The sequence below is a fragment of the Alligator mississippiensis genome, chromosome 12 (assembly GCF_030867095.1).
Source record: "Alligator mississippiensis isolate rAllMis1 chromosome 12, rAllMis1, whole genome shotgun sequence".
NCBI lineage: Eukaryota > Metazoa > Chordata > Crocodylia > Alligatoridae > Alligator > Alligator mississippiensis.
In genome coordinates, this window is record NC_081835.1 from 44,066,001 (window position 1) to 44,090,365 (window position 24,365).

The following is a 24,365-nucleotide window of genomic DNA, read 5'->3' on the forward strand; positions in this document are numbered from 1 at the left end:
GACTCATGGGCAAACCTTTGTCTTTGCAGAATTCACTGTGTTCCCCTCCCCCAACCATGCCAACAGGGAGTCAGTGTATCAAGATCTCTGACAATAATGCATTGCACAGAACCTTGAGGATGAGTGTTTGAGACAGTTCTCCTTCTACTGGAATAAATTACTCCAGGGATCACAAATATTTAACCCACCATGCCACCCACACCACTGTAGCCCAGCTGCCAACCTCTTCTGCTCCTCTGAGAACCTACTCTCTTGTTTTCTTTTTAAATCAACTTTGCTCTCTAGAAAAGTGGCTGTTTCTAGATGCTCTCCCACTCCTATCCCTGCTGATCTCTCCTATGCTTCTCCCCACCCAAGCCACCGTTGGCAGAAGGCATTAGGCTGAGGGCAGAAGGGAAGTTAACACAGTGAAGCAAGAAATCTATGGAACCTACAGAAACCATAACTCTGCATGGGCACTGCTCCAAGATCCAGTGTTAGATCAGACATCATAAATTACTGTATGAAGACACGTGTCTGAGAAAAGAAAGGATCCCTTTTTGCTCACAGTGCTGCTATGCCATGGGGGTTATTAGCCCATCCCCAAAAAAGGGTAATGATATTTGCCTAACCTCCATAGTGGGTGGGACAAGGCTTCAAGAAACAGGAGCGATGAGGTCCACAGTATTACTGAAGCTGCTTAGCAGAAGTGAGGGGAATCAAGGTCCAAGGAACAAACAACTTGCCTGGCTGGTACAGAGCTGAGGTCTGTCTAGGGCAGTGCCCTGTCTCCAGCAGTGGCCAGCAGCAGGCACTATAGCAAAATGTATAAGAACACTGTGTAGTAACTGCTATGATCTGCTCCTGCATTACGCCTTATCAGGTGTGTCTACACAAGAAGTTTACTGAGGAGCTAACTAATTAGCTCCATCATAAAGTCTCAGTGTCTACATGTGCAGCCCTATTAGGCTACAGGAGATTAACTCTGCCATAGGTTAGTACTTGTAAACACAAGTACTATCCTAGGGTGGCGTTCTTTAGTGCACAGCAACGTACATGTAGACGCTGATGGGGCTGGCTGGGGCATGAGGGTGCTGCAGTGCAGGGGCTGCCTGATGACTAGCCCTGCAACGTAGCACCCTTGTGTCCCAGCCAGCCCCCCCGCAGCATGTTGAGCTGGGTTGGAACAGCCCCCCAGCCTGGCAGACTGACACCCTGAACCCCCTTCCAACTGAGACTGCTCCAACCCAGCTCAATGTGCTGTGGTCCCAGCTGCATGTGTAAACGTGGCATCCAGGAGGAATAAATTATATGTGTCAGAGTTCATTGAATCACATTAATTATGTATTTAGATGTGCCCATCCTGTTTTAAACCCTAAAGTCAAAGGGCTCCATGTCCCTGCCTGTATTTGCTATCACTTGTGATGATAACTCTGCAGAGGAATGTCCAAACCCTTTTGCAACCTGAGGTTTTGGCCTCAGTGATTTGCAAGGGCAAGGAGTTCCCCAGTTTAACTGTGTGTTCTGTGAAAAACCATTTCCTTTTCTTACTGCTAAATTTCCCTGAGGAATTCTGAGCCTTTTGACTCCTAGCATTGTGCACTGTCCTCTTACCGTCTGGTGGGATTCAGCAGGGAAAAGAGCAGCCGTCCCTGTCTTTCATTAATGCATTTGTAAAGTGGCTCTTGTGTGTCTGCAGTAATTTAGGGAACTAAGCAGTTGAGAATGTAGCTGAGCTGCCATGCAGATATGTGCAATCGAAACCTTAGCTAAACTCTTTATGTGCTTAGCAAGAAAATGCCATGCAAAATGTACCATGCATGCATAAGCCCTGATTTTCAATGGAGCAACTCAAAACTAATTTTTCACTGGAATATTTTAATGTACTTCCAACTGAGGGCTATTTCCTACCAAATTTCAGCTTCCTGGCCTTGTTGGTGCTATTAAAAAAGAGAGACTCCAAGGGTATTTTAGCTTTAGAACAGTGAATATCTGGATTTTTCCACCTTCCCACAAACTGGTTTTGTTTAAAATTGAAATGAATAAAAAAATCGCCTTTAGGCAAAGCCCACTCTTAGAAATTTTCAACTTGAAAGGAGAGAAAAAATTCTCATAAAGGTTAAAGTCACCCTAAGCAGAAGCTTAGAATAGAAACTGTCCTGCAGCCTTAACTTCCAATGGTCATCCCGGTTCCTTCTAGCATGTCAGCACTTTCTGTCAGGTAACTTTGTGACTGCTGCAACAGGCTTCAACATGACACTGACCCTGATGATTTAGGTATGTGCATCATTGTACTCAGGCTCTGAGCTTTGCATCCAAAACAACGGCCACTGCCCAATTTATAGTGAGGCTGCTTGGAACTTAAATGGTCCATGTGTACTTCCCCACCCTGACCTCCATAATGGCTGATTCACACTTAAGAGGCAGGGTGGATCTGGCAAAGCCACCTTGGTTGTGTGGGACTAAACAGTAACCACATTTCAACTGTAATGGCAGGGCAGCTCCCATTTCCTTAGGATATTCTGCAGTGGGGTCAGGGACCAAGTAAGAAGGCTCAGGAGGAAAAGGGCAGGGACCACGATGAGCTTGACCTTACCAGCTGAAGGGAGCCAAGGGGACTTCTCCATGTGCAGAGCTCAGAGAAGCTCCAGCCAGGCAGCACTCACTAGCCCACACCTGAGAATCCCCAGTGGAGACTACGTGCGCTAACAGGGAGCCAAAGGCCCTGGTGCTTTAGGAGAATGGAGCAGGCTAAGCTGGCGGTGTGGGGCTGTGGTAAAGGAGCACAGGCTGGCACCTGTAAAGTGGAAACTCCTGTGTGTAGCTGGGGAGCCACATGATAGGAAGGGAGCAGGGTATTGAGGCATACAAGGCCAGGGCGTGAGCCAGAAGAGGCAGTCTGGCTTTAGTGCTGGAGGGAGAAGAGCTCCTAGGGAAGAGGCTGAAGAAAACAGGACCACAGATACATAAGCTACCCATGAGAGCGAGAACAAGAGCAAAACAGCTAAGGGGGAAGTATATTGTGGTTGGGTATTGATCCAGAGTGAGGAAGAACTTTTAGGGAAGCAGTTTGCTTATATTTATTATGCTTAAGTTTCAGACCAGAGGACCACATTGTGGTTATGGGAGTAGTTTGGATACTACAGGGGTGCCTAAGAGGCACTAGAGCTTCCTAGCGAGGGTTGGGACCCCAGGGGTGAAGTAGCACGCAAACTGCCTGGTGACAGTGGGGGACCCCAGGGGTGGAGCAGTACACAAGCTGCCTAGGGTTTGGGATCCTGAGGACTGCCACGTGAGACCAGAGACCCAGAGCCTGAGAAACCTGAGACTGAGGCCAGAGGCCCATACCACATGGGTGTGATATGGGGCTGGGGCCCAGAAGCTGAGGCCCAGGACAGTGGACCTTGGGCTGGGGGTCCCAGCTAGAGGAAAGGGGATGAAGGCAGAAGCCCCAACAAAGGTTTGAGGCTTGAGGGGCCAAGTGAAGAGTCAGGGCCAGCCTTTCCCCCTCAAACACTGACTGACATCTGAGACATGGGCATAACTATGGGGGTGGCTGGATGTTATTGCTCCAAAAGCGCAACTAAAAGGCAAGTCTGAGTGCTGGGGGTGGGGGGTCAGAAGCCAGTTGGATTGCCTGAACCTGTCACACAGGGCACATCTGCACGAGATGCTTTACTGCAGAGCTGATTAATTAGCTCCATGTAAAGCATCACCGTCTACACGTGTGGTGCTATTAAGCTGGAGTAACCTAACTAACTACACTGTAGGACAGTACTGCCAGACACAAGTACTATCCTATGGTGGAGTTATTGAATGTATGTGTAGATGATGACAAGTCTGGCTGTGGCATGAGGGTGCTACAGTGTAGGGGCTGCCTGCTGCCTAGCCCCACACTATAGCACCCTTGTGCCCCAGCCAGCCCCTGCAGCATTACAAGGTAATGCATTACAGCAAGGGGCAGACCAGCTCTGGCCTGGCAGGCTGACCCCCCTGGACTCCCTGCCAACTGGGGAGCAATAAACTCCAGTGCAAACCATGGGAGCAATAAACTCCAGTGCAAACCATGCTGGAGTTTGTGTCACACTAATTTAATGTGTAGATGCACCCAGTGTCACTGTCAGTGGTATCGAGTCAGAGGATTAAGTCCACTAACACAGGGCTCCTTCTCCTTATGCATGTGGTCTGACTCCACTGTCATTGTAGTCCCTCTATAGCGGTGTCCTGAGGGACTCTCCCTTCCATCCATTCTCATATCTCCTTCCTATGGCCTCCAGATCCACGGGGCTGGAGCTGGCCCCCAGCCAGGTAGAGCCAGGCCACACCCCCCCAGCAAGTGATTAGGGATTTAATTAAAAGTGACACAGTAAATAAAAAACATATAAAATGTAATTTGTGTGTGCGGTGATGGGTGACTACGGAGGGAGTTTTATTAAATGTTTTAATTAGCGTGCCAGGCAGCGATAGTGCCCCTCCAGTGCCTCTGCACTGAGCTCCCCCGGCACCAGGCGGGGACAGGGACTAACACACAAACCAGATCTGCCACACCGAGGAGAGCTGTTTGTTCCTCAGGATCCTGTTACCCTTCCCTGTTGCGTATGCACAAGCACACACGCCCATGTGCACACATACATGTGTGCACTTCTCACATCTCTCAGGAAAGCCTTTGCTGCTTTCCATCACCCATCTTCCTAAACAAGGGGGTGCTTCTACCTGAGAGCTGCTGCATCACAATTAGGGGAAGAGGAAGGGAGACTGAGGCAGTCGATGCATGAGTCTTGCATTACCAACCAGGATGCACATGACAGCCCTGTCAGCTCCCCCAAGGCTTACAGGTCTGAGGCTCTCCATTCACCTGATTATCCCCTAGAGATGACCAGCAACATCCCTGCATTACAGACAGGGATAATGAGGTGCAAAGAAGGGAACTGAAAAGCAGAGGTGCTCTCTGGAGCAGCTTCATGTCCTTCCATAGAAAAGCACTTTCCTGTTGTGGCCAGGGGCCATCTAATGCAAAGGAGATGTGTGCTGTGCTAATATTCCCACCTTTTTCATGCTCATTGAACCTTGCATTCAAGAGCTGCACAGAAAATAGGCCCAGATCCTGGGACCTGAGTGTTCCCCCCTTCCAACTTACTTGCCTGCCTGCTCTGGGAGAGGACAGACCAAGAAGAGAGAATGGCAGTCCAGTCCAGTCCGGGAAAGGACAGGCACAGGAGCTCCTACCTGAGCATTGCTAGCAGCGGGGGACGGCATGGAACTGGGCGTTCTCAAGAAGGAAGCAAAATCTCTCAGGTTTCTACGTGTCTGCTCTGTGCTGCAGCCCTGTTGCCTGTGGGCCCTTTGGAAGCTGATAAACTCCAGCCATGCCTCCCCACAAACACTTCCTTCTCATGACAAGGACAAATCTGACAGGTCAAATTTGGCAAATCCTTTCAGCTACAAAAATGGTGGCAGAACATTTGAAGGGTTCAAATGATATATTTCAGCCTTTCCTGAAAGAGCTGTGCTGCCTCAGAGGAGCCAAATCATTGGATGTTTCTGAGTGAAACTTTCTGACCTTTTGCTTAAACCATTGCATAAAATCATTACATTTTTCATTTCAAAATTGGCCTTAAAAAAAAAAGTTTCAGGAAGGATTAAATAGCTCCAAAACACAGTAAGAGTTTAGTTTGGGCCAAACAGAACATTCTGGGTTGAACCAAAATGATTTTTTTTTTTTCTTCATTTTGTCCAAAAAATGCCAACACCCCTCTTTCTTTTTGACACAAACCCACCATTGAATCCAGATTCCTCCCAGCCCCGCACAGGGGGTCTGCCCTACCTGTGCCAATGAGACTCACACTCCTGCTAAACTCTCTGCTGAACAGGGACACTTAGGCTACAGCAACAGTCAGACGTGGCCTCCTACAGCCCAGCTGGTGGACCTAGGTTCAATGTTTGTTCCAAATCCCTCCCTTGAGGTTCCCCTCTCTCCCCTCACCCTAAAGTTTCCTCTCTGTTCAGCCAAAGTCTCCAGCACTTTCCTCTCTGTTTCTCTATGCAGGTGTAGACAGATGCCTACTAGGTTTCTCAAAGAGGAGGGGCGGAGTGCTCAGGTTCAGTAACCCCCATGGCAAACACCAGTGCCCAGTGGTTAAGCCTGGTCAGCCTGAAGCATGACTGCTAGGGGCTGGTACTGCAGTCTGGCTGACATGCCCCACTCCTGGCTGGATTGGCCCAGACGGGAAGGCTGAGTTCTCCAGAGAGCTCCAAGTGAGTCCCTTGGCACCAGCCTGTTTCTTGGATTCACCCATGACATTTGCCTTTTTAAGAAGAACATAGAACACCAACCAGAGAACCTTTCCACTTGCTATTTTCACTGCTTCCTTTTCCTGGAACTATTTTTTCAGACTGGAGAAACCCAGACAAATGGGTTTGGAGATTTGGAGGAAAAAAAGTTTGCAATTAATGAGCCAGTTTTGATTGTTTCTAATTTTGCAGCTCCCTAGAGTGGGCACTGCTCTTTTAATTCTAACACCATCATGGCTGTGCAGGTCGTGAGTCTGTGCTTCCAACCAAAGTTCACTTATTTTGACTCCCCTCTGCCTTTAGCTCTTTGCTTGCTGGAATGGATGTCCAGAGTTTGTGACCAACATGACTGTATAGGAGTGTTCATCTGGGAAAATCTTGGGAAATGTCTCTCTAAGTTGAAAGTAAAGTTCTTCAACTTCTTCCATCCATAGCCCACATGGAAATATGGGCATTTTGATATGTGGTAGCTGATTCACTGTGTTGTTCTGATCATAAGCTTGCATGTAAGCTGACCTGACATTTCCAGGTTCAGTTTTAGGAAAAACAGCTTTTCCCCTTAACATAAGTTGATAACTACAGATAAAGACCTTAAGCTGTTGTTTCTCTTACAGAATCCCACAGGAGAATCAAGTAACCACAGAAAGAACCAAAGTGTTAATAGTACTAAAAATACTAAAATAAAAACTGCACTGAAAAACATTTCTGCCTTGCTGTTGTTATTGCACGCACAAAAATCTGCAAGTCCAGAGGTCAAGATTGTCGATTAGCAGATTGACCCCACGTACAAGTTGAGTGTGATCTTTGTAATTCTTTCTGAAGAATATAAAAGGTACTTCTAATCAGAACAATACAATATACGTCTTGATTTCTGAATCCACTAATACTGGCCATTATCCCCATGATTCTGGGCTCTTCAGTGAACAGTCATCTTTTAACCAATCTCGTGCTAAAGCCTTGTGGGAGAGGTAGGAGCACCTTCTTGAGCTGGGGGTCTGACAGGAGATGGGACATCCTGCTACATCCTCCTATAGCTGCTGTGGCAGGTATAGCTGTGGTGTTCTTTCCCTGAAGCATGCTCTGCGGTATAACAGCACTCAGGAGCAGGGCACCTAGTTGGGATGGGCCCTGTTGAACAGCCCAGACTGAGGTCTGGATTTGAATCTCCCTCAGGTCAGGGCATTCTAAGCACACAGGAAACCTTCTCTGGACCCAGGCAGGCATTTCTCAGGGGATGTATTGTGGTATTTAGGCATATAAGAAATGCTGTTTCTGAATTGAATGAAGCTGCTCAAGGAGGGTCAAATGGCAGCTTCCTATAGAGGTCTGTCTAAAGCAGGGGTTGTCAATCTTTTTAGACTCAAGGTCTCCCTTGGAAAATGCCAGCTTATAGCTTTTCTTTCATTTTTGACTATGGAAAAATACTAGAGCCATTTTTCTGTTGCAAAGAACTCAGAGGCTGGGGCAGAAGTTACACATAAACCGGTTTAAGTGATCAGAAACTGGTTTAAACCTGTAACAGAAGAAAAGCTCGGTACACATAAACCAGTTTCAAAATGGCTGAAACTGGTTTAAGATAAACCTGGTTGATTGTAGTATCAGACGTAACTGATCTGGGTCAAACAGGTTTATTGAACTTCTGTCCCAGACCACTTCCTGGTTCAAGTTAAATCACAGTCCCCCAGCATCCCAGCATGCTTTCCAGCTCTGTGCTGGCCTGTGCTGTCTGCTCCAGAGAGCAGGGCTGGCTCCACCCCTCTGCTTCCTAGCTGGAGCAGCAAGAGCCGGCTGACAAGGGGCAGAGGGGCAAGCCTGGCTGGGGATGCAGCCCAGTTTGCAGAGGTAGGACTCCCCCCTCCCCACAAGCAAACCCTGTCTGTTCACTTCTGTGTCAATTTAATCTGTGCAATTTAAACTAACCTGAAAAGACTGAATCAATTTAGCCTCAGGCTTTTTGACTGTCTGTACCTAGCCAAAAAATCCACAACAGGTCTGAATATTTTTCACACTCTGGACTCCTATTTGAAATTCCTTGGTTTATCTTGTGAATTGTCTGTAGGTGTTTGCACACTGATTAGCACTAATATTGGGCTTCACTCTGCAGCACACTTAAAAGGCTCTCATGGCAATTCACGGCACTATGACACCCTGGTTAAGAATCACTGCTCTAGAGTGTCCCACTGTATACAGGACCTGTTATGTTCACTCGCAGCTCACTATGGCCTTAAACCAAATAGTTAACCTTAGTCCCCGCCAATCCAGCCCCTCTTCCCTTGTACCCTTCAAGCCTGATGTCTCTTCCTGTGTCTATCTTGCCAGATGTTTGTGACCTAGCCCTTCAACCAGTCCAACCACCAGTGGCAAAAATCTTCCCTCCTTGCTGCTTTGAGTGGGTCATTCCCCAGCCCTCATCTCTCTCTTCTGCTAACCCCTGCAAGTCCTACACAGAACACACTTCCTCTCAGCCACTTGCCTGCACTGCTGGACTCTGCTTCTCTACAGCCTGATTTTACACCGGTTGAGGAGCTGGTTCATTTCTAACCAGGCTGCTGGGCTCGGCTCAACTGGACTCCTGGCAAACTGCTAAGCAAACTGACAATGGGTGCATCTTCACATGCTATTAGTTGGAGTTTATTGCTCCCAGGTGCCACGTTTGCATGTGCACTCAGGACCACAGCACTTCAGCCAGGGCAGGGGGGCAGCCTTGCCAACCTGGGGCTGCTCTGGCCTAGCTTAATGTGCTGCAGAGGGGCTGGTTGGAGCATGAGGGTGCTCCAGTGCAGGGCTAACCACCCTTATGTCCCAACCAGCCCTGTCAGTGTCAGCAGAACGCTGCTGCAGGATAGCACTTGTATGTACAAGTACTAACCTGTGGTGGAGTTCATTAGTTTCATGTAGCCTAATAGGGCAGCACATGTAGACCCTGAGACTACTGTGAAGCTAACTGGCACCTTCACAGTAAACATCTCACGTAGATGTGTCCAGAGTGGCATAAATGTCACTCCTAGGTGGAGCCTGGCTCACCATGTCCTTTGTGCTGCCCATGTAAGGGATCTCTACCTACATGGAGCTCCTCTGCAGCCGCAAGTGAGGATGTTGCCCTGAATAACCAGAAGGGGGTGCTAAGGCTCTCACTTTCTTTTCTCTGCTCCCAGGAAAACTTGTTGCTTTGACAGTGTGCATCCATAAGAGATACCAGGCAATGAGACAGAGACTGTAGGTGGCTCCTGCAGAGAGGCCACCTTACTCATATAGTCAGAGGTGTATGAGCTCCTCTCTCATTCGTTCCTCTCTGCAGCCAAAACTCTGTGACTTTTGTAATTTTTTCCCTTTCATGTTTAAAAGACCATGAGACACATGGCTTCAGTCACTTAAAGGTGATGATCCTATAGATATGTAAAATGTTCTAGTATAACTAGCTCTTGAGATTCAAAAGGCATTCTTCTGTGTCCTGCTGGACCCACCACACCAACCCCTTTTGTGACTGTACAACCAGCTGGTAAGCATCACCTCTGCACCCAGCTCCTGGGGGCAGGAGCCTAGTTCATGCATGCTCAAGGCACCAAGCCACGGACCTTCAGTGCAATCTGTAGCAGCTCCTGCCTTTTGCCATGGAGGTCCCTGGTTTGCTCCCCAGTTCAACAACCAGGGCAGTGGCCACCTCATTCCCCAGTGCCCAGTTCTGGCTGGAGCCCCCTGTTGTGGTGACAAACTACAATTTGCTTGGTTCTGGGGAAGCCATGCTAGGTTCCAGATGGTTGCTCTGAGCCCAGCTTCCTACTCCCATACCCAGTGCTTCAGGGATGTTTGAAAAGAGCCCCCTGCAATACCATACTTTATTGGCAGTTGGGCTCTGGACTTTCCCCATCTCTCCACTTGGGGCTAACAGGGTCCTCCCTCAGATACTTAACAGTCAAAGGCCAATGACAACACCCTTGACCCTTGATGGGGCAGTGGCTAACTGCAAGACCATGTACCAGGCTGGGTCTCAGTGTCCAGAAAATGGGCAATGGGGGCTTGGGCATCTTCTAGTGCAATGATTCTCAACCAGGGTGCTGGGGAACCCTGGAGTGCCAGGAGATCCTTTGAATGGTGCCTAAGGTGTGAGGAGATAAGTGAAGTGTGAGGAGATAAATTGATAAGCTGAGCAAATAAGTACCAGGCTCAGGCTTGTCCCTGCCTGGACAATCCCCAATCCCTACTTTCTGACCCCTCTGCAAGGGGGTAAGCACTATAATATACACAATAATTTCTGAAATGGGGTGCCACTCAATCCACAGAAGTTATGGAGGGGTGCCTCAAGACCAGTGAGGAGTGCTTCACATCCAAGAAGGTTGAGAACTAGAGGTGCATTGTCAGTCACATACTGGATTGGCACCGATATAAAGAAAATTGTCTGTATCGGAAATTGGCTTTTTTTGCCCGATGTGGCCGATATTGTGGCTGATAAATGCCCTGTGCATGTGCACAGCCGCAGCACAACACATAGGCAGTGAGTAGCACAGCCTGGCAGCTTGGAGAGCTACATCCAGCTGGGAAGTCTGTTATGGTGGGAGGGGAGGGGGGAGGGAAAGGGTGTGGGGGCGGGGGGCAAATCAAGGCCCCCATGGTGAGGGAGGGAGTGGGGCTGCAGCAGGAGCCGCAGCAGGTGCTCCCTGGGTGGGGAGGGGCATAGGATAGAGCCGTGGTTTGTCCAGGGGGCAGTTCCCGCCACTGTGTGGACGCCAGGAGGGCATGCCGGGGGGGGAGGGGGGTGCCCCTGGATCTGTGTGGGGTGGGGCAGGCTGTTGTTGTAGGCTGGGGCCAGGGCTGCATCAAGCTGCTCCTGGAGGGGGTTGGGCCGAACTGCGCTCAGGGCAGGTGGCAGTGGCACTAGGAGGGGGCTATGGGGGGGGGGGTGTGAAGGCTGCAGCTACCCCAAAGTTTGCTGTAGCCCTGCTCGCAGAGCTACTGCCACCTTCCCTGAGCACAGCCTGGCCCAGCCCCCACCAGGAAGAGCCTGGCACCACCCTGGCCCTGGCCCCACCCTGTAGTGGCACCCCACAACCGCCCCATGCAGATTCAGGGGCACACACTGTCCATGCCTTCCTGGGATGTGCACAGCAGCAGGAGCTGCCCCCCTCCTCCCCACGCCCCCTGAATGATTGCAGCTGTGTCCCGCACCTGCCCTGTCCCAGCTGGGTAGTGCCTACCCCAGCCCCTGCCCCAGCCCCACTCCCTTCCTCACCGCAGGGGCCTTGATCTGCCCCACCCCATGCCTCTTCCCTCTCTCCTCCCCTTCCACCACAACAAACTTACCAGCTAGACACTGCTCTTCAAGCTCCTGAGCTGTGTATCAGAAATCGGATTGTTATAGGCCAATATTCCTCTTTAAAAATTGGCTATTAGTATCAGCCCCAAAAATCTCTATTGGTGCACCCCTACTGACAACCACTCTTCTAGTGTCATTTGCTTAATTATACTCTGAGCAGGAGTCACATTGATCTTCCCTCAAGCAGGTCATGTTGGGTGGTGCTCGCACCCCTCACAGCACTCCATACAAGTACCACCTCCCTCTGTTCCCACCTGAGTCAATCTGCAAGCACCTAGTAGGAACCTTCTTTCCTCCCTCTGAAAGCTGACAGTGTCCAAACACATTGAGCTCTCTCAGCTTCTAACTCAGGATACCCTACCAGAAAGCTCCTGACATAACAGTGCATATTCTCCTGCTACTCCCAAGTGCTTTTGCTCCTTAAGATGCAATCTTCTTCCCCAAGGACGTTCTCAATCTCACCATCCATCTCCCTACCCTACCAGGTTCCTCCCTCACCCCCTCCAAGCCTCATCCCTTCCCAGCCATTGTTTCTCTGAACTGTCTGCCATTTCCCAGGGTGAGTTAATCTCCACTTGGATTTTGCTCTACAGCTGAGTATGGTGATTTATATGGCTCTGGCAGGGCATCCGCAACTGTGCCATGTGAAGAGCAGGGGGTTGGAAATCATGAATATTTCATCCTGCTCACCCACCCTTCACTCCGCTCCCTCCCTCCTCCCCCCAATCTCATGATTTGCTTCATTAGCTGCTCGGCCTGTGCTAGCTGGGTAATAAAACTAATTGCAATTTCTAATCCACTGATGCCAATGCAGTAAAATTGTTCCACCGATGTGGTTCTGTGTGTGTACATGCTGGTAACGAGTCTGTATATCAGCGCTTGATGGAAGGCATAGTTAGAAATAGCACTGGGAGTTGTACTCCAATCACAGGCAAGACAGCTATTTGTGAGCCCTCAACACATCTGATGAGAGACTCTTGGAGGAGCCTGTGATTATGTCTGCCTGTGTGCGCACATATTTGTACCACAGATGAAACTCCCAAATCTGGGAAACATCTGCATTTCTTGCTTCATTGTTCTCAAGGAAAGGAAAGCAAGGGAATTCCCTGAGCACACGTGTAAAGTTACAGTGGGGTTTAAACCAGGACCCATAGATCTAAATGCATGAACTTTCCCTACCTGCAGTACAGAATGAACATACCTTGCTTGGTGCTGATGCCAGCTCACTAATTTCTACTGTGGAGCAGTCACTAGAGGGAGACACAGGCCCATGGTCTTCCAGTGCATACATAGCAGAGGGCCTGAGTGGGGTGGGAAACAGCCTAGGTTCAGTCATTGTGTGACCTTCATAGTGCACATGGTGCCATGCCAGCTTCCTAGCCGATTTGCACTGCACATTTTTATTCTGTCTGCCTTTCTGTCTACATCCATGCTGCCAGGGGAAGATCCAGGATTTTCCAAAGTGGGGTGTGGGACCAGCAACCCACAATGCAAAGGTGGCTGCATCCCATGCTCCCAGGCTCTTCTGCTTCAATCAGTGCATGCGCATCATGCCATGGGAGCCTCTGGGGACTTTTTTAAAGCTCCTAAAGCAGATAAAAATCCTCCCTCCTTTCCCCTTCCTACTCAGAAGCATGCTTCTCCTCCTCCTCTTCCCCCTCTCCCCACCGTGCCTGCCATTGCTGCTTTCTTTACTGTTTTGAGGCAGGAAGCTTCAGAGTAAGCCAAGCGGAACAAGTGTTGGGCTCATCTGGGGAAGGGGACAGTGGCAATAGGGCAGATAGAGAGTAGTTCCCAGAACACAGCCTGGTCCTGGAGCAGATGCAGGGAAAGGGGGAACTCATCCATCCCTGCTGCCATTGTCTACTCTGTTGAGCCAAGCCCCTTCACAGCAGGAAGTAATGGCTCCGGTGCTTCACCTGGGACAGTAGGGAAAGGAAGGTGAGGGTTGGGGGGAAGGGGCAAGGAGGGCATGTGCCTTCAAGCAGGAGGCAGAAGGGAGGAAGGATTTTCACCTGCTTTAGAGACTTTAAAACATCTCCAGAGGCTCCCATGGTGCAATCCAATCTCAAAGGGGGGTGCAGCTGTGCCACTGCACCCCCCACGGATCCACCTCTGTCTGCTGCTAATTGTCTCTGCAGTGTGGTTGGCTCTAGCCATCACCATGAGGCCTCTTCCTGTTCATGGGCAGTTAAGTTCATCTACAGTAGAGAGACATGCAGTGTATTGCTGTGCTGTGGTTACCGCCAAAACAGGCAATGGGAAGACACAAAGATGAGAGAACCACAGAGCTTTGATTCAGGCCTCCGGCTGGGCTCAGGTGATAAGCATTCAAGGGAATTGCCACTGCTGGGTTGCAGGACTTGGTAAGCAAAAACCAGAGTGGCTGGGTGCTGTTCTGTGGCCAGGTCCCATTCCTGGAGGCTGGAATGAGATCAGAAAGCTAGACTTTAGTATGAAAAGAATGTGTAAAGGGTGGATTTAGAACCAGGCACGCTCCTGCTCTGGTCTGGCTCCAGTTGAGGATCTGAGGCAGCATGGCAAGTCCCTGTCATTCTTAGACAATGCCCATGGCTTCTCTCATGGAATATAAACCAAACAAAGCAGTAAGCCAGTTCAGAGTTGGACAACCTTGTCTTCTGGGCAGGAAGGGGCCTTGGTGAGAAGGCCTTCCCACACCGAAGCAGTGTGGCTGTCATCTTCTTTAAGCTAGCTCAGGGAGCTGGGTTACAGGGGCCCCTCCCTCCTCACTCACTGTCCAGGAGGCAATCCTACTAGGCACCAGTATCAAATTCTCAAAACACAGACCCCTAAGTTAGAGCCTAAGTAAATTCATGTTCATCCTTATGAGAACTGCAGACCTTGCTCCTGGACTAGTTACATGATGTCAGCTTTCCCAGGCCATTTCCAGATCCAGCTCTCCTGGCTACTACTTATATTTGCCAACTTCAGGCAGCTGAGCTGCAAGGAACATTTCTCACTTAAGCTGATTCAGTATAATACACCTCTAGGTGCTGTCAACAGCATTAGGAACCAGCACCCATTTGCAACCACACCATTTCTCCTGCTGCTTTGTAAAATGCCATGGACTCACTGACAAAGATGCTTGCCTGTCATTATGGGGCCTAAGCCAGGCTTCTTATCTCTCTAGGCATGGGGGTGCCACAGTCTCATTTGTGCTGTGTCCCACTACACTGAGATCATGGGTTCTTGGAAAATGTTGCTTCCCATTACCTCAGGCTGACTTGGTCTTGGTCTGTACCTACCATAAGGACATAGGAACTAGCATACTAGCTCAAACCCAGGTACAGTCTAAGTCTGGTGTCTTGACAATAGCTAGACTAGATGCTGCAGAGGAAAATGCAAGAAACTGCACACTGAAAAACTGTGGAATATCCTCTCCACAGAGGAAATAATTGCCTAGAGGTGAAATCATTCTCATGTCTCCCAGTGAAAACGTAGGTCCAGCTGCTCCTGGTAGCAGTAGTAGCAGCATCTTTGGGAGCTAATGAGAACGAATGAGGTTGCTATGCAGCACTGAGCCATACAGGGACCAAGCACTAATTGGGCTCTGGACAGGCAGCTGTACTAAAAGGTTCTGAAAACATCCAGAACATATCTCCTCCTCCCCAGATGGTGAGCTTCTTGGCAATGTTTAGAGTCCTGATGTGGCAGGTCTGAAAGGGCAAGCACTTGCCCACCTTGATGCAACCTATGGTAGGTGTAAACACATTGCCTGTGAGGCTGGTTAACGCTTGATAACCAGTAGACTTGTCATCCCAATGGGCCTGATTGGGATTTCTGTATGTGCATTCCCTTGTATACACACACACACTCCTTAGCTTCCTTATCTACCCCTACAGCACAGGGACCAGTGAAGCTTGAGTGGACAATATGTGAGAGCTCCCCATCTCAAGGCACTCACAACAAGTATTGCAGCCAAGCAGCTCTGACATCATTTCTAGCCACAAGTATAGTTAGGGCTGTATGATTTTGCCAAAATAACTTTAGTACAGTACTGTTGGAAAAATTCATAGAGAGAGCTAACCAATAACCTCCTGGCTGTTTCCCTACTGTGGATCACTGCCTTGTGGGAGCTGTCATATAGAGGGTTAATGCTCCATATTTTCCGATAAGTCAGCACCTCCGATTCAACTTTATCTCCTATGATCCTAATTGTTCTGCTTGCTAAGTGGCTGAGTGCCACAGTAGAGTCATGGAGTTTCTTAAAATTAATATTTTCAGCTTGCCATGACAAAACTATAGCCCTAACTATAGGGACTGCAGTGTCAATGACTCATTTAATCCCCTTCCTTGACTTTGATGGTGACCAACACCTGTACATGTACCACGTACCTAACTGTGCTATTGTGATTCCTAAAGAGAACTGAGAGCACCTGTAGGTGCCAAGAGGCAGTAAAGGTGATCAAGGTTCCATGAAAATAGGATGACATGCTTCCCTTTCCAGTACCTGAAACTAGTATGCTCAGTCCCATAGCAGAGAACAGAAGGTGGCTCCATTTGCTGCCTCCTTGATCTCCCACTCCTTGCAATTCAGGCCACCTTTTGTCCAACAACAATAGGACAGGACAGACTGGGGCTGCTGGATCCTTCTCTTGTACCCATGGCCACAGTCCTATTCCCACCCAGTCTCCTAAGAAGCAAGCTACAGGAAGATTGCAGTGGCCTCTGAAGGATTCAGGCTAACGGTAAAAGATTTTAAAGATTGAGGAAGTGTGCCTAGGATAAGGGTAGAACAGATACAGCAGCATTATGATAGGGAAGGCTTTAGGGCCCATGCATGGTGAACTCAATATGGACATGGAAAAAATGGTTCTTCCACTATTTGAATGTGAATAGCAATGCAACATCCATTAAGCAGTCACAAATTGTCATGCCAGAAAGGGAACAACTTCCCACCACAGAACCATCCATCATTATCAGCATGGGGAGAAACTCCCCATGATGAAGTATGTGGCTTTAGGGGGAAAGACAGACAGATGCCATGGAGTCTCCCAAGGACCAACCCTCCCATCACAACAGTGATAGAGGCAACACAATGACCCAGGCATGGCAACATGATGTCTTTAGTGTCTAAGAGTCCAAACTACATTTGGGTACTGACCTGCAGTGTCCAGAGGCAGATGAGATCTCTGTTAGTCTTTATTGAGGTTGGATCCAGGCTCTTTTGAAGCCCCTGTTCCCTTATGGTAACATGCATTTGTTCTTTGACCAGAGGCTTTGCAGAGGCAAGGCGCTTACTACATTTTCTGCAGGCCGTGCCGTAAAATTGCATTTATGAAAAATTTGTGCAGTTGCTCAAAACCTTTGCATTCACATCAGCCTGTTGAGCCCCCAGGCCCCAAACTACTGTAGTTACAAGCTGGTGGTTGTTTATCATAAGCCAATAGCTCCGGCGAGAAAATAATCAAGGGAAAAAGATAACACAAAAGCGTGGGAGGAAAGCACTAGAAGCAGCATCTTGTTTCCTCCCTCAAGATCTTTACATGAAGATTGGGTGGCCTTGTCTAAAAGATAGATACACTCTAGCGCAGCCATGAGTTATGGACTTTACACAGAATTACAGGGGGAAATTCTCTGTGCTATGCAGGGGGTTAGACTATATGACCACAATAATCCCCTGTAGCCTTAAAATCTATGGAAAAGTAGTACTCACAGCCTTTGTAGATGTCCGTAGGTATCTGCACAGCAGCATATGAATAGTTAACCTTGGTTTTAAAGTTTGGATCTTCTGTAAACTCCAGCTTCAGGGAGTTGGACTTCTCCTTTTCATATTCTCCATCAACCTCAGGGTCATCCTAGGAAATCAGACAGAATGCATTTGGTCAACACAGTCGCTCTTGAAAAAGGCACAGTGAGAAGGGTAGGACAGAGTTGGGGTATCAGCCCACAGCTACTTACATGTGATGAGAATCCAACAGCAGATAGCTGTCAAACAGTGTGTGTCAGCACCCCACCACACAAGTGGGTCTTATCTGGGCAGGCCTTATGGATGCCAGTCTGAATGCTTACGCTGCTACAGAACTGTGCAGCTAACACCCATGGGCTGTCTTACCCACCTCACTGACTAACTACCACCCTGGTATGCACGCCAGCTGGTGTGATCATGCACAAATAGTCCTAGGCAATATTAACTGTGGTGCAGTGACTTAATATGAACCTCTCACTGCCCATCTTCTAATCACACCAGGAGACACAGACCCAAAAAGCCCTGTAGAAAAGAAGCGGGGACTTAGTTAAAAACACGGGGTTCTCAGTGGGGAAAGTCACTCAGGATGCTACCGAACCCCAAGTGCATCTCCCAGGGTCATCTCCACGCCACCTGCAACGCGTATGTGTGTTCTGGTCTCTTCTGGATAAGGGGCTGATCTCCACAGTGATGGGCAGCCACAGCAGTGGGTGTGACAGCTGTTCAGGCACTGTTAACAGTTCAGCCCTGTGGCTTCTTTCTCTTTTGCATGAATGTTACCTGGCACTTTTCACAAGAGAAGGGGGCTTGGTCTGCTGCCCTGGACAGAACTTTCCCTTGCCTACAACCCAGGTACTTTTCCTCAGGCCATTTATCCCTCTCACCACAGAAGCTGCTGCAACCATATTGCTTGCCTAACATTTGTAAAGTACCTTAGGGTCCTTTGGGGTGAAAGGCACTACTATAAACATGACATTTGATGTTATTATCACTGGCTGCATCAGAGGAATACAAGTGCTCCAACAGGATTCCAAATGAGCTTTCCATATGCAGTTCGCTGCCTGGTTTTCTGAACTACCGCAGATTCCATCTTATTCCTTACTGCACCTCTGGTGGTGGCAGGCTGAGACCGTAATAGCTGGGAATCCCTCCCTTCCAGCCAGTGGTCCTGCCCTGCTCCCCACAGCATCTCCTCCTGGGAAAGGCCAGAACTGGAGTAGCTGGAAGCTTCTCCCATAGCCAGTGTCCCTTTTCTGCTCCCTACAGCGCTGTCCCTGCTGGGATAGGCTGAGACTGGATTAGGTGGGTGTTCCCTCAAGCCAGCTCCCCTCCACTAATCCCAGCACTGGTTGGAGCTTGGAAAGACTGGGGCCACAGCAGCTGTCAGATCTCTTCAGCCTCTCCTGTGCTTTCTCTAAGTGTGTACAGCAAGGTTGGCGAAGGAGCTGGTGGCCCAGAGCCGATCCCTGGCGCATTCCTCAGCCCTGTTTAACCTTGCCTCTATGTTTTCAGTGGCATGGCAGGTATTAAATCAGACAAAACCAAAAATTAAAAAAAAAAAAAAACCCTTGAAAATCAATTAGCAGCAAAAGGCAACTATCAAAGAACAAATTAAAGCAGAGTGCGGCTTAGCGCTCTGTCAATAAGCAATGCAAACAATATTTAATTATGGTGGAGAGATGGCAAATTCCCCACTGCTGGAGCTGGAACATGCACTTGCTCTTTCACACTCTGCTTCCCTCTCTCTGCCTGGCTCCGAATGCTGTATCCTTGGCAATAGAGCTGGACCAAAGTCTTTTTTTGTTGTTTATAAGGAGATTTAAGAGGCAAAAATTCTCCCCTCAGAGCCACAGTGTGACCCTGGGCTCCAATGAGTTGCTGTCCCTGGGCATGTGGGCATGAGGGAACCTGGGCATACCGGGGGTGCAGAGAATCAGAGTTAAGATGGAAGATGAAGATCTTGAAAGCAGGGCTTCATACTTGGGCCCTAGGGGAAGCCAGCAGGGTGCAGGCCTTACTACAGCACCGAGCAAAAGGCTTAGAGGGTGCTCCTGCTGGACATGAAGCTGCCAGCCTAGCGCCAGGCGCATTTGCCACACCCTAGCAGAGCTTGCCAGCCTACTTGGTTAAAAACCACCTACTCTGGGGTGAGGGAAGTACATCTATTAGATGTTAGATGAGGGAAAGACATCTATTAATTGTTAGAGAGAAGGTTCAGGCTGGACATCAGGAGACATTACTTTACAGTTAGGCTGCCAGGCTCTGGACTGGGCTCCAAAGTGAGGTTGTGCTTTCTCCTACCTTGGGGGTCTTCAAGAGGAGGCGGGACAGATATTTGGCTGGGGTGATATTTGGCACCTCTTCCTGCCCGGGGCGGGGGCTTGTACCTAACAATCTGTTTAGGTCCCTTCCGACCCTAAGTACTATGATACTATGATACCATCTACAAGCAGAGAGCAAAGACAGGGGAGAACACAATGAGGAGCTCACTTGGCTCACTTGGCAAGATGTTTCTCTGTGGAATGACCTCCTCAGCCCCACAGGCATCAGTGATAGTTCTCCCTGCCATATATGCCCTATAAAAATCCTCTCAGTAGAAGCAGAAGGACAAAAGTGAACAGTTGCTTCTGCCCCAGCTGCAGAAGAGGCTCTCATGACTTCTCCTAGCATGGACCATATCTCAACAGAGAGACTGTCTCCAGGACCCCACCGTTCCCTTGGCAATCACAGAGACAGCCACCCCCTGCCACTGGCAGCACCTACAACATGGAAAAGCAGCTCTAGCAAAGTACTGCATGGGTCTGTCATGCAATGGAACAAATATGGCCAGTGTCTCAGGAAATTAGTCATGAGGGGATTTCCTTGGGGTTGGCATCTGGGAGATCTCTTCAGGACAGTTCACCCCTCTCAGGTGCTGATATATCACATAACTGAGCACATGAGTGGAGGGAAGGGGGGAAATGTGGGGTTGATGGGGCAGGTGGGTCAGGGATGTCACTGCTCATAGGTTCCCTGGTTTTGGTTCTCAGGATCTACACTGCCCCAAGGATCTTTCCCCTAAATTCAGGAGGTCCAAAAGCTCATGGCACACTTGAGATTAAGCTGGAACGCAGCCTATCCTCACTGAATCCTACCCGACTCAAACAAACCATCTCAATTACACTGAAATGCGAACTGCAGGGAAAAGAAGAGAAATATTCTCCTGATCTGTCTGGAGAGGGAGTGAATTCTCCTTGAAAAGCAGTTCAATACTTTCCCCTTTGTGCTTTTCCCCAGAGTAAAGTACATATCTTTGAGCCTGTATAAGACTCTCTGATTGCAGTAGCAGAGATCATCCTAAGGAAAACGACAGCAGACGTGACTGGAAGAGAGAGCAGCCACAGACATGTCCAGTTTCTGTAACATGGAGTCTGTATCAGCCCCCTGCCCTCCAGCCCCATGAGGAAGAGCTTGTCAGCATATGGAAGATCCACCCCAATCAGGGGATACAGGAGAAGACATCTCATAGTCCTCCTGACAAGTATGACTGACTGCAAATCACTTCAAATTTCCTGCAACTAAGCTGCAACAGCGCCTATTCCTTGTTTGGTTTGACAGTTTGGATGGACTTTTAGCTCTTTTCAAGGCCACCAAAAATTTTCCAGAGCTTGAGGGCTAACCCTTTTCTCTCTCCTTTGTTTCTACTGGAGAAGAGGAGGAGCGTGGAATGTAACAAGAGGAAACTACAATATTTCTGGTTTAAAATAACAGAAGATTCGAGCAAAACAAAAATCTTCTATGAGGAAGAGCTTGTCAGCATATGGAAGATCCACCCCAATCAGGGGATACAGGATACTCCTGTATCGTCTATGAAGATTTTAACATCACCTACATGCCATTTTATTGGCCTAAAACAAAAATATTTTGACAAAAAAGACAGCTGTGGCTGCATCTACATGAGACACTTATTTTGTGGTAGCTCACAGCTTGTTACTGCTGCACAGCAGCGTCACCAGGCACAAACCATGATGCAACGCTACTGTGCAGTAGTAACAAGCTACTGCACAGTAAACATCACTAGGTGACTGTGCTGGGATGCTACTGCGTAGTAATCCCGGTTACCGCGCAGTCATTTAGTACTTGGTTATGCAAGTACTAAATGACTGTGCAGTAACACCTGACGGTGACCAGTGGGCATCTTGTGTAGACACATCCTGTTTTTATTAGTGAGGTTCTTGGAGCACAGTTCTCCGAACGGCTCTATGGCACCTGCTGTTCTGGCTCTGTTGTACCTGTCACCACAAGATCTGACTCTGCTATACCACAGGTAAACAGCAATATTTATATTCTGTGCGCCAGCTCTTGGGTGGCTTTGGTTTTATCCCTTTTTTGCTGAAACAAGCTGTCTTGGCTCCACTTCCTTTGCCAGTGGGGGCTTTTGCTTTCATCAGAGAGATATTTCATGTGAATATCAGTTTTTCTCCTTTCAGACACAATGGGTTTAATAAATAGAATGGCCTGGGCATGGCTACGTGCCTTTGCTATTGCAGTTTGTCCTTTCAAGTGCCTGCAGTCTAGTTTTACTGTCAGAGCTTTCTCCTCTTAACATGGGTTTTCAGAAGGCTGATCACACTCTTTGTGTCAGCACCTATATCTGCTACTCATTCAAACTCTAGCAAAGCGAACTTCCTTGTGACATCCTGTTAACAAGAAAAACTTGCAAAACCAGATTGCAAAAATAGCATCAACAAAAAAAAAAAGATTCCCAGTGCACTTCTCAGGGCCATGGCAGAGTGAACGTCCTCTGTAGCTCTGCTGTCCTTAGCTTGAATCCCAGAAGGGTCAGCTCCCAGCCAGTGATGCCCCCCAAACCAGGGAGAAGATATGCATCTGGATAGGGTCGTGACTACACAGAGTATCCACAGGCAAGTTCTTCCTGGAATTTCCAATCCTGCCTTGCAGAATGATATACATCCGATAGCCACCAGAAGCCAGGCGGACACCTGCAGAGACTACCAAAACTGCAGCCAGGGAGCAGAAGGGAGGGGCCAGCCCTGCTGTAGAGCAGAGAGCCCCGCCCAGCCCAGAGAGCATGCTGGGATGCTGGGAAAGTCTGATTGAATTTAAACCAGCAAGGAGTCTGGGACAGACATTGCATAAACTGGTTTGAGCCAAATCAGTTAAGTCTGATACTACATTCAATTAGGTTTATCTCAAACCGGATATAGCTATTCTCAAACTGGTTTATACGCACTGAACATCTAGATTTCATAGCTTTAACAGACATTAGGGCTGAAAGGGACCTTGCAAGATCATTGGGTCCTGACCAAGGGGCAGGAAGTCAGCAGGGGTCAAATGATCCCAGCAAGATAGGCATCTAAGTGTTTTTGAAAGTATCCAAAGTAGGTGCCTGCACCACCTCGGGGGGTGGGGGTAGGGGGGGTGTATAACAGAGCATTAGATTGGTTTATGCTCAATGAAAGCTGAGGCGGAAGCGTTTAGTTTTACAAGGTCGTAGTGTTACACTTACTGACCGGGAATTCAAAGACAAGTCACCTGTGGGGAGTATGAATCTTCCCCCCAAAAATAAAAACCCCACCAAATGCATTCAAGAGTGGGAATGCCGCGATCACGGACTGAAATGAGTGGTGACCAAGACGGTGCAGGTTGAGGCCTCTAAAAAGAGGAATGAATGTCCAGGCAATCGCAAGGTATACACGTGAGAGTGATAACCAAAGGCCTCTTAAAGAGCAATACATGGAAGCCGTGTCCAGTTATGGGCTTGAAACTAGTAACAGTTAGTGCCGAACAAAAGATGACGCGGATAACAATAACATAAATGTATGTGGGTTAATCTGAACGGGGGGAACAGATGTTCACCCAGTTCCTGATGCACACCCCTTAAGTACTTATAGGCTGCCACCAAATCACCCCTGAACCTACACTTTTCCAGGCTGAAGAGCCCCATGTCTCTCAGCCTGTCCTCATAAGGCCTGCTCTCTTGCCCTCTAATCATGCGTGTGGCTCTCCTCTGGACTCTCTCAAGCTTCTTCACATCCTTTCTGACTTGCAGAGCCCAGAACTGGACACAGCATTCCAGCTGTGGTCTCACCAAGGCCGAGTAAAGTGGGAGGATGACTTCCTGGGTCTTGCTTGAGATGCATCAGTAGATGTAAGCCAGAGTTTTGTTTGCTTTGCCAGCTGTGGCATTGCATTGGTGGCTCATGTTCATCTTGTGGTCAGTTGTGACCCCCAAATCTCTTTTGGTCATGGTGCTAGTGAATGTAGTACTGCCGAGCCTATCATTGTGGTGTGGGTTTTTTTCCTGTGGTGGAGCACCTTGCATTTCTCAGTGTTGAATGCCATCAGGTTTTGATCCGCCCACCTCGTAAGCCTGTTGAGGTCAGCCTGGATTGCCAGCCTATCCTCTAGGGTGACTGCACTTCCCCATAGCTTGGTCAGTAAACTTAGCCAGTCCACTTCTGACACCAGAGTCTAGATTGTTTTTAAACACATTGAAGAGTACAGGCCTGAGAACGGAGCCCTGGGGGATGCCCATGGTCACCATGCGCCATGTTGATTTGGTTCCATCAACTATCACTCTCTGGATCCATCCACAGAGCCAGTTCCCCAGCCAATCATCTGTGAAATTGCTGAGGCTGCAATTCCCCAATGTTTCCATGTGGATATCATGGGACACCAGGTCAAAGGCTTTTTTGAAGTCCAAAAATATGATATCCATCTCTTCTCCTTTGTCCAGGTAATGCATCACCTGGTCATAGAAAGATATGAGATTGGTCAGACAAGACCTACCCACAATGAAACCGTTGTCTATCTCTCAGAATGTTACCTTCTGTTAAGCCTGTTGTTAATGGTTTACTTGATGATTTTCTCCAAGATCTTTCCAGGGATTGAGGTCAAACTGACTGGCCTGAAGTTCCCTGGATCTTCCTTCCTCCCTTTCTTGAAGATAGGCACCACATTGGCCCTCTTCCAATCATCAGGCGTCTTGTCCAAGCGCCATGAGTTCTTGAATATCCTCGCTACTGGCCATGCTATGATGTCAGCCAGTACCTTTAGCACTCTTGGATGCAT

General features: G+C 48.6%; 1 protein-coding gene across 5 annotated transcripts in view; it reads right to left on the reverse strand.

Annotated features, from left to right (window-relative positions):
• CACNA2D2 (calcium voltage-gated channel auxiliary subunit alpha2delta 2) overlaps positions 1 to 24,365 on the reverse strand; it is a 736,608-nt gene that overhangs the window by 160,539 nt on the left and 551,704 nt on the right. For all 5 annotated transcript variants that reach the window (XM_059716173.1, XM_059716174.1, XM_059716176.1 and 2 more), the window contains one exon: positions 17,259 to 17,400. In XM_059716173.1, coding sequence (XP_059572156.1) covers positions 17,259 to 17,400 — 142 coding nt within the window. The remainder of the gene's footprint in view (positions 1 to 17,258; positions 17,401 to 24,365) is intronic.